The 9784-nt window shown below is 46.7% G+C and overlaps 1 protein-coding gene across 1 annotated transcript; it reads right to left on the reverse strand.

The window, feature by feature from the left end:
• Window positions 1–1145: 1145 nt before the first annotated feature.
• On the reverse strand, window positions 1146–4958 carry GPR83 (G protein-coupled receptor 83). Its single transcript, XM_008936494.1, has 4 exons — window positions 4596–4958; window positions 3733–3858; window positions 2568–2701; window positions 1146–1782 (listed from the first exon to the last, which is right to left on the reverse strand). The coding sequence occupies exons 1-4, from the start codon at window positions 4917–4919 to the stop codon at window positions 1158–1160; spliced, it is 1209 nt and encodes a 402-aa protein (XP_008934742.1). The 5' UTR covers window positions 4920–4958; the 3' UTR covers window positions 1146–1157.
• Window positions 4959–9784: the final 4826 nt, after the last annotated feature.

Genomic DNA, 9784 nt, shown 5'->3' on the forward strand with positions numbered 1-9784 from the left:
GATGTTATGGGGGACTGTGTCAAATGTTCTACTTTTATTACTTGCTATCAGACATATCATCTGTTCTCTCAAAAGCAGTTCATTTATGAATTGATTCCAGAAAGTTAGCATCTTAGTTGGGATGAAATATCCCTAATGTCTGATCTGAGAAATACCCAGGTGCTTTACAGGATAAGAGAGCAACATTCCAAGGCAAATTAAAAAGTCAAACTGGGGGATCCTTTAGCTGCTGCTTGATAATAACACAAAGATGCTCTGATCAAAAAGTCCTAGTCCAAACTCAGAGTATGTCTAATTACCCATTCTCAAGCTGTGGATGGTATGTCCAACATTCTCTGAAGTAGCTTTTTGGGGTTGCATTCCCTATTTCAAGAAAAGCTTTCTGAATATTCAGGGCTTTATTCTGTGTGATTTAGCACTGGCAACAGATGCTGAGCTAACAGGTTGGTGTTCACTACCTACTTACACAAAGAATAGGCATTCATTTCTCTACTCTAGCTTAGAAAGAAAAAGAGCCTGTGATGTAAAAAACTCCTCTTTTTATCAATGTCCATCTCACCCTCCACTTCTCTAAAGGAACAAAATAAAACAAAACAAAAAGGTATTTGTGAAATACATCTGCTCATTCATTCTGAACAGATCTTGACTTTCTGGACCGCAGCTCAGAAGGGATGCCTTCCTACAAGGGATGCAGTGGATCCAAGTCAGCAAACTAAAGGTCTACATCTCCACTATTTCCATGTTGCTATGGAGAAACTTAGAAGGGGAGAGGGAGGCCTGATGTGATTACACTGTTACTTTAGCGTTTAAGTACCAGCAACCAGGAAAATGCACACACAGCCACAGTGGTAGAAAGGCTTGGTTATGCAGGCAACAGTGACACACATGCAAAGAATCTCATCCTGCAAGCTGATCCAAAATCAACTTGACAAAGAAAAAAAGAGTTCCTTCCTGGGAAAAGTTAGCCTTCTTCCCTTAGGGGCTCCACACCATTTTCATCAGCCTGCACCAAACATAACACCTCCCGCAGAATCTCCTTCTTGGTTTTATCACGTGTGGTTGCACAGTCCCTAAACAGGCCAAGGCTCCACATCTTCCCACCATTTTAGCTCTACAAAAAGCATGTGCAGTGCTTACGTATTTCTCAGACCCACCACTCAGCTCGCAGCTACCATCGGCTCAACTGCAGAGATGTCTGTTTTTCCTGACTGGATGTTGGAGGCCGATGGAAGGACACGGGAGGCCTGCAGCCTCTTGAAGTTGCTGTTTTCTGGCCAAGCCAGCTGGTAGGATGGGACTCTGGAGGGAAGCCTCTGCTCTGTAGGCGCGGGGGGTTTCCTGCATATGTTGAGCAAAGCCTTCAGTTCTGATCGGAAGCTGTCATTGAGCCAGCAGTAGATGAAGGGGTTGTAGCATGTGCTGCTCATTGCAAACCAGTGAAAGGCAAAGTACAGGGCATTGTTGGTGTCGATGGTCTGGCTGGAGAGGAGGACGACGTAGCAATTCAAGGGGAACCAGCAGACTGCAAAGAGGATGACAACAAGCAACAGCATCTTTATGGTCTTCTTATTCTTTTTGCGAAGGGCGAAGTACTGCTCAGTGGTGACGTCCCCAATGACATTGCGCAGCCAGAGCTTCTTGGCCACTGTCACGTAGGCAGCAGAGATGACCAGCAGAGGCAGGACATAGAGCAAAATGAAGGTCATTAAGTCGAGGTACTTCCAAAAGAGGTCAGCAGGCTCAGGGAAATCTGGCAGACACAGGCACCGGGTAACCTCCTCACTGCAAGTGGAGATACCAGGCAGGGGTTGAGAGCACATGTGGCCAGGCACCATGGGAGCAGTACATCAGAAACAAGGGAGTAGGTGGGAGTGGGGTCCCACATAAAGCCTGGAGGCAGACCCTTTGTTTATGCACATGCCACAGTTAAGCAGAGCTCTGCTGTCCAAGTGTTTGAGCCATGGAGCAGCCTGTGAGCAATGTGGTGATAATTTGTCATGGGCATTCATGACCTTACGATAATTTTCTGAATTTCATCAATTACAAAGTTTCCAGCTGCACAGAAGCAGGTTTCTATTCTCTGTCCTTTGGTAAACAGAAACAGCCTCTGCACATATTAAAGACCTTTCCCTCATTAAAGCACTTTCCAAATAGGAAGACTCATGACATCATTCTATGGAACAAGCAGCTGAGGCAGATATTTTCACTTTCCTGGGGCTAAACAATGGATTAAAACCTGTTAGGTTTTAGGTTTTCCCCATTTCTGGTCTGCCCAAACAGGTCAGATCGGTACAACATGTAAAATGCCAGTGTACAGAGATAGAGGGTCCAGGGGAGATTCTCTAACTTCCTAGCCTGTTCCATGTGATTAGTATGAGAGAATAAAGATAAAATAGTGAAAATAGAAACAAGGACAGGATATCAGACGTTGCAAAAGGAATCTGATAAAAATTATAACACAGATCCATATTTGGCTGACCTCAGGCCTTTCAGTAGAAGTTGCCAAAGTATGGTCACTGAAAGTTTGGCCTCCAAGGAGAGCTGAGGAAAGCAAAGTACATCCTTACCTGTATTCAAAGGTAAAGAGTTTTTGGTAGATAGCATGTGGTAGAGAGAAACAAGTTGCCATGATCCAGATTACAGAGATGTAGATAACAGCTTTTGCAGTAGATATGCGAGGTTTCAGAGGGTGCATTATAACCTGCGAAAAATAAACCAGTATTAAGGCTTATGACATATCAGAAAATATTATTTTTTTTCATATGTTCTTCTAGTCTTCTATCTATTATCAATGTGGAAATTCAGTGTGCAAGTAGCACAGACTCCACCCAGCTCCCACTGACTAAGTTGTACATAAAAGCCTGAATTTTTCCTCCACAGAAATGGGTAAAGTGAAATCCCAGTTCTACCCTCAAATTTTTGTATTTGTGCCTAGGTGTGAAAAACTGGGTACCGGACAGTCTTGCACACTTGTTCATTTCCAGATTAAATTTACTTCATAGGAAAAAAAACAAACAAACAAACATACAAACAAAAAAAAAACAGAGAGGAGAAAATAGTGTCAGACTCTTCAGTATTGGTGACCCAAAGAAAGTTTGTGATTTAACCAGACCTCCCTGGGGATGCATCTGACAGCCAGTGCATTTCCTGGAAACAAGAAGCATTCTAGCAGAAAATGTCAACAGTTTTTTGTGGTTGTTGGGTGACTCCAAACTGATAATGCCCAAGTGTCCCCAGTTTTGAGCCCATTATCAACATTAAGCCATAGTTCTGCTCATAACAAACACCAGTGTGCTACAGTCAGCTCTCCAGTATTCAGGGCAACAAGGAGTGAGATGTCCCAGAGCAAAGGGACACAGAGCTGCAGAAGCTAAGTGGGACATCCCTACATCCATGGTGCTGGACAAACCACCCTGGAGGAGAACTCCCCACACATATCCCAATCAGGACCTTGTACTTTCTTCACATTTGAGGGCTACTGAATTATTCATGATAGAAAAGCCCCCATTCCCCAGCTAGAAAAAACTGCAAGGCAAAGGACATCTCCCACCTTGCTGCAGGCTTGAAACTGTTCTTTCCATCTGACAGCAAGAACTGCTCCTCTGACTTGTCAGCTCCTCATGCATCTGACATTAATCTGGGAGCTGAGAAGGCAAGGACAAGGGCTCATCCTTTCTAAAATGAATGATGCCTTCCCAAGCTTTCCACCTGTCTGGTTCAGAGAGCTCTCACCTGGTGCCTGTCCACGGCAATGGCTGTGAGGGTCAAGGCAGAGACGTGCAGGGAGCAGTACTGTGCAAACCTACTGACATGGCACATCCCCTTCCCGAACAGCCAGGTACTGTTCACAAAACGAGCCTACAAGCAGGACACCATTAGTGCTGTGCAGCCCCACACATGTCCTCATGCTTACAGATATTTAAGACACTTCTGGCCCAGAATTCCTTGTGCTACATAAAAGACATTTTTGACATAGTAGGTTCTTTATATAAATTGTACCATTTTCTGGCTTTTGAACCCTGAAGAGGCAGGATAGTGCTGCTCAGTGGCCCAGCAATATCCTCCAGGACAATACACCAGTGCAGTAGCAAAAATGATTGTTCTGTTTTATTCAGTGTGTCCTTCTGCAGCCCAATAACTGACTCAATACTTTTGTTTTTCACTTTTAAGCCCTCCTCACAGGATAGGGCTGACCTATTAGCCTTATCTTACTTTAAAGCAATCTACATGTTTTCAACACAGCTTGTAAGACAAAGGTGAGCATTAATCTTTTTTTCAAGAGGTTCATTGTATTACCTTGGAAATACTTCAGAGAAAGGAAGAAAAAAAAAAAGACCAGATATTACAAAGTGTTAAGTAATCACTGTGAGGTCATTATTGTTCAAGTACTATCAGGGCCACTTCTAACAAATGGGTAATTTCAGGTCTTCAGCTAGGTAAGAGGAAATAGAGAAGAAAAAGACGTGTGGAGTTTTCTGTATCACTGCAATTTGGGCTGGCTGGGTATCTGCAGAACATCCATGCACTGCCTACAGCGGTGTAAAGAAGAAAAGGCCACCAAAATAATTGTGATGCCTTTAGGGCCCCAGTCTTACCAGTGTAAAAGGTGTGTTGAGGAGGGTGATCATGATATCAGCTACAGCCAGGTTCACAATGAACAAGCTGGTGGCGGAGTGCATGCGCTTGGTCTTGATGACAACGTGACAGACCAGGGTGTTGCCGAAGAGGGAGAAGGCGATGATGAAGGAGTACGCTGCAATGAGCAGGGCTTTCACCGTCATGCTCTGAGACTCTGCTCCGTACCGGCTCCTGTTCACAAAGCTCTGCCAGGCGGCCAGGCTGTCATTATCCCAGGAAAAGAAACTCGAGATGTTTGTGATTGCAAAAGTCTTTTCCAGACTCCTGTTGAGAGACAGCATTCCTGGGGTGGCAAAAGCGTTAACCAAGAGCCAGACAAACCAGGACGACCCCTCTGAAACGCGGCTCCGCTCCTCCGACTCGGAAACGTCTCCGCTGCGAGAGAGCAGAGACAGCAAAGACAGCAGAGACAGAAGAGCTCACGCCGTCTGTCCTCTCCTCACGCCGTGTGTCCTCTCCTCGCTCAGCCCAGGCACGCTCGGGGCCGCAGACCCGGCGGGTGGGTGCTCCTGCTCCCCGCAGGGCGCTTCTCTCCCGCTCGGGCTCGCTGCTACTTTTGCTCCTCAGCCAGCTCTATATCCCGGGTTGCTCCGAGCCGGGACCTGCTGCAGCCAGCGGGCTGCACGCCGCTGTTTCTGCTCTGACGTGCCGCTGTTCCACCCAGTCGCTCCCCCGGCGCTGCTCCGAGATAAGCAGTCTGTGAGAAAGGCAAAACCATCTCCCCATCCCTCAACATCCTCCTCCTCCACCAGCAGCCCAGCTCATGCAGATCCCATGCTGTTTACAGACCAGCAGCGTGTGCAGCTGCTCCCGTCTTCCAGGACACGGTTCAAATCGAAGCTCAGTTTGGAAGGTCTGGCAGGCAAGCTGCAGCCTGCTGCACAGCATGACACCTACTAACAAGTACAGAACAGGGGTGCAGCAGATGCACTGTGAATAACAAGCTGACTTTCTGTACTTTATTCTCCCAAACACCTCTTTTCCCTCTCAGAGAGACAGAGAAACAATTAAGCCTTCCCTTGTCATGGATTTCCTCCTGACCAAGGGATTAAAACGTTTGCTGTGAAGCTATGTTTTCTAGGGTTTGCAGAAATACAGAGGTAGTTGCAAAGAGGAGATCTATATGGGACAGAGGACAGGATGTCCCAGCACAGTGAGTCCAGTATCCAAAGCAACAGGCATCTGTACGCTGGACCCGAGCATTGAGGAGACAGCAGCATGTGTGCTCCCTGTGCCTTCCCCAGAAAAACACAGCAGGGAACCTAAAATCAGTGTCAGGAGACCAAGAGCCACAAATCCTACACAGCACAGAAAGATCTGCCCCTCCACAAGTACACAGGTACGGTGCTGCCCCTCTGCTGGGGACAGATGTGCTTGGGTGGTGTCAACTAACCCCAGGCAGAGCGGGTTTTGTAGATAAAAGGCTTTACCTAACCATGAATCAAAAGAACATTATCTGAAAAGCTTATATCATAAGCTGGTCACTCACTGGTGACAAGAACACTTCCAGAATCATAGAATCATCACAGAATGGTTTGGGTTGGAAGAGACCTTAAAGATACCTAGTTCCAATCCCTTGCCATGGGCAGGGACCCCTCCCACTAGACCAGGTTGCTCAAGGCCACATCCAGCCTGGTGTTGAACACCTCCAGCGATGGAGCAACAACTTTCCTGGGTAACCTCTTACTGTGTCTTACCACCCTCATAGGGAAGAACTTCTTCCTTACAGCTAATCTAAATCGACCCTCTCTGAGTTTGAACCCATTACCTCTTGTCCTATCACTACAAGCTCTTATGAGAAGTCCCTCTCCAGCTTTCTTGTAGGCCACCTTCAGATACTGGAAGGCCTCAGTGAAGTCTCCCCAGAGCCTTCTCTTCTCCAGGCTGAACAACCCCAACACTCTCAGCCCATCCCTGTAGGAGAGATGTTCCACCCCTCTGATCATCTTTGTGTCTCTCCTCTGGACCTGCTCCAACAGGTTCATGTCCTTCTTGTGTTGGGGGCTCCAGAGCTGGACACAGGACTCCAGGTGGGGTCTCACTAGAGCAGAGCAGAGAGGTAGAATCACCTTTATCGACCAGTTGGCCATGCTTCTTTTGCTGCAGCCCAGGACACAGCTGGCTTTCTGGGCTGCACTCACACATTGTTGGCTTGTGTTGAGCTTTTCATCAACCAGCCCGTTCAAGTCTCTCTCCTCAAGACAAGGACAATGATTAGAACTGTGTGTTTGTAGTACCATCTTTTTACACATACCTGGTCACATTTTTCTTCTGAAATGAAGGATGTCACCATCTTTATCTTCTACATAATTCCAGAACTGCTGCAGTTTAACACTATAAACAAAGCCACTGAACATTTGACAGGGGACTGAAAAAAAATTGTGAAAAAATTTAGAAAGAACCTTAGATATGTCTATTAATCCTATATACTGTGCTAAAATCTTTCTCTAGTATGTGCCTGCAACACTAAAGTTTAAGAGTCCCTTTAAGACCTTAGTGAAACACTAAACTATACAACTTAAGTCTCTATAACAGAACAGGTTTAATTTGGTGTAGCAGGTTGACCCTGGGGGGGTTGCCAGCTGCCCACCAAGCTGCTCACTCCCAATCAGGACAGGGAGAGAAAATTAGATTAAAAACTCATGGAGCAAGAGAAATGCAGTTCAATGGAAAAAAAAGAAAGTGTGAAAGGAAAGCATAAACATATTTATTCTTTCTGACACACCATCTGGTGACATCCAGCCACCTCAGTACGTGCAGTGGTTGCTTTGGAAGCGTTAGTAACAAGTGTGATCTCCTCCTCCTCCTTTCCTTCAGCTTTTATTGCTGAGCACATCCCATGGTATGAATATCTCTGTGATCAGTTTGGGCCAGCTGTCCTGGTTGTGTCCCCTCTCCCAAGCCCTGCTGGCCTTTACAGTGGCACTGGAGAGACAGCCTTGATGCTGTGGAGCACCATGCTGCAGTGGCCAGAACTTGGGTGTGATACCACCACCCTTCTGGCTACAGCTACAGAGCACAGCACTGTATGGGCTGTGATGGGGACAAGTAACTCCACTCCAGCCAGGCCAACACGTGTGGACAGCAACGGAGAGCAGCAAAGTGTTTTAAAAATGCCAGTCCCTCAGATTCAACATAGTCCACACAACTGACATTATTTACTTAACAGAAATAGTTTATTTTAAAAAATAATCTAAACCCTCATCTTGAAGGGTATTTACAGCAGCTTTTTAATTGCATAGGTAATATTATAGCTTGGAGAGCACTTAATGAAGGAGCCAGACTGGCAACTGACTCACTGATCCCTTAAGTGATGGGACTGCTTTGTGAGTAGCTGCTAAGCTCTACACTAGACACTTGCAGATCTCGATCATTGGTTTGGAAGTGTTCAGGAAGCTCAGGGCTCCTTTGGGTTCCTGCTACAGCACGTACAGGTAAAGGAACTACAGTCACGTTCCAGGAGAGCCAGAGAAACGCAACTGCTCAATCCTGTCTCCTTGGCACACCTGCATCAACAGATTTAGTGCTTCTCTGACATGCTGGAGCTTCAGCTGAGGAACATTTCTGGCCTTTGTCTTTGTTAAAGGCCATAGCTTTAGAATCCACTTTTTAGGGAGTGGGGTGTACAGATGTGGAAAGAGAGGAGAAGAAGAAATAGGTCTAAGTCTAGGTTCTTGGCTCCTTCAACAGGAGTGGTTCCTCCCCTGTGAAATCAATGCTGTATTTTAAAAGCCTCATTGGGAGAGCATTTGGAAAATAGTGATGACATTTGAAGAGGGTTACTACAGCAGTGGGCTGAGGAAACAGATACCTAAACAATGTTGCAAGGTTTTGGAAGCAGAGAGGCTAGAGGGACAGCTTCTAGAAGCTTCCCTGGAGTCCCATGGAGCCAATGCCAGCTGGATCCAAGATGGACCTGGCCCTAGCCGAGGCTGAGCCCATCAGTGACAACAGAAGCACCTCTATTTAAGCAGAAAAAGTCCTGTGTGGCAGCTGTTGGAAGATAGGAGTGAGAATATGTGAGAGAACCAACTCTGCAGACACAAAGGTGACACTATGTGGACACAGGGGCAGGAGGTGCTTCAGGCACTGAAGCAGAGATTCCCTGCAGCCCATGGTGAAGACCACGATGAGGCAGGCTGTCCTCCTGCAGCTCATGGAGGGCCTCACGCCAGAGCAGGTGGATGCCCAGAGTAGGCTGTGACCCCATGGGGAGCCAGTGCTTCTGCAGGCTCCTGGCAGGGCCTGTGACCCTGTGGAGGGAGAAGCCCACGCTGGAGCAGAGTTTGCTGGCAGGACTTGTGACCCCATAGGGGACCCCCACTGCAACAGTCTGTTCCTGAAGGATCACAGCCTGTGGAGAGGACAGGCACTGGAGCAGCTCATGAAGAATTGCAGCTCGATGGAAGGACTCACACAGGAGAAGCCCCTGGAGGACTGTCTCCTGTGGGAGAAAGTCCACGCTGGAGCAGGGGAAGAGTGTGAGGAGTCCTCGCCCTAAGGAGGAAGGAGCAGCAGAGACAACATGAGATGAACTGACCACACCCTTCACTCCCTGTCCCCCTGCGTCAGTGGAGGGGAGGAGGCAGAGAAAATGTGAAGTTGAACCCAGGAAGAGGGGAAGGGTAGGGGAAAATTAAGATTTTTTTATTTCTGATTATCCTACTATGATTTGTTTGGTAATAAATTAAATTAACTTTATTCCTCATTTTGCCTGTGGTGGTAATTGCTGAGTGATCTCTCTCTGACCTTATCTCAACCCTTGAGCCTTTTGTTATATTTTCTCTCCCCTGTCCAGCTGGGGAGGGGAGTGATGGAGCAGCTTTAGTGGGCACCTGGAGTCCAGCCAGGGTCAGCCCACCACAAATGGCAACTAGAAGAAAGGTAAGAGGTAATGTCCTGCCCTTTACTGGCTCAATTGCTTTAGTCTTCAAGCAGCATTCCTTGTGAAAATGTAAGGGTCTAGGCCTTGCATCTTATTTACAGGGTGAAAACTGACCACACAAGTCTTTGGCCCTTCCTGAATTACAGAGCAGAATTCAGTCCCATACATATTTAGTAACTGCAATAGTGGGTTTAGTTCTCCTAGCAGAATTTAAAGCATTAGATCATTTTCCAGCTTTAATACTGAAAACTGTATTTTTGG

Source organism: Merops nubicus, unplaced genomic scaffold, assembly GCF_000691845.1.
Source record: "Merops nubicus isolate BGI_N331 unplaced genomic scaffold, ASM69184v1 scaffold7813, whole genome shotgun sequence".
Taxonomy (NCBI): Eukaryota; Metazoa; Chordata; class Aves; order Coraciiformes; family Meropidae; genus Merops; species Merops nubicus.

What these genes read in the sequence shown, in the direction of transcription:
- GPR83 (XM_008936494.1), bottom strand. Translation starts at nt 4,919, where the DNA reads ATGCTGTCTCTCAACAGGAGTCTGGAAAAGACTTTTGCAATCACAAAC. An exon ending in TCAACACACCTTTTACACTG is followed by an intron (nt 3,859 to 4,595) that starts GTAAGACTGGGG and finishes TCCTGCTTGTAG; the next exon opens with GCTCGTTTTGTGAACAGTAC. An exon ending in CTCTTTACCTTTGAATACAG is followed by an intron (nt 1,783 to 2,567) that starts GTAAGGATGTAC and finishes CTCCACTTGCAG; the next exon opens with TGAGGAGGTTACCCGGTGCC.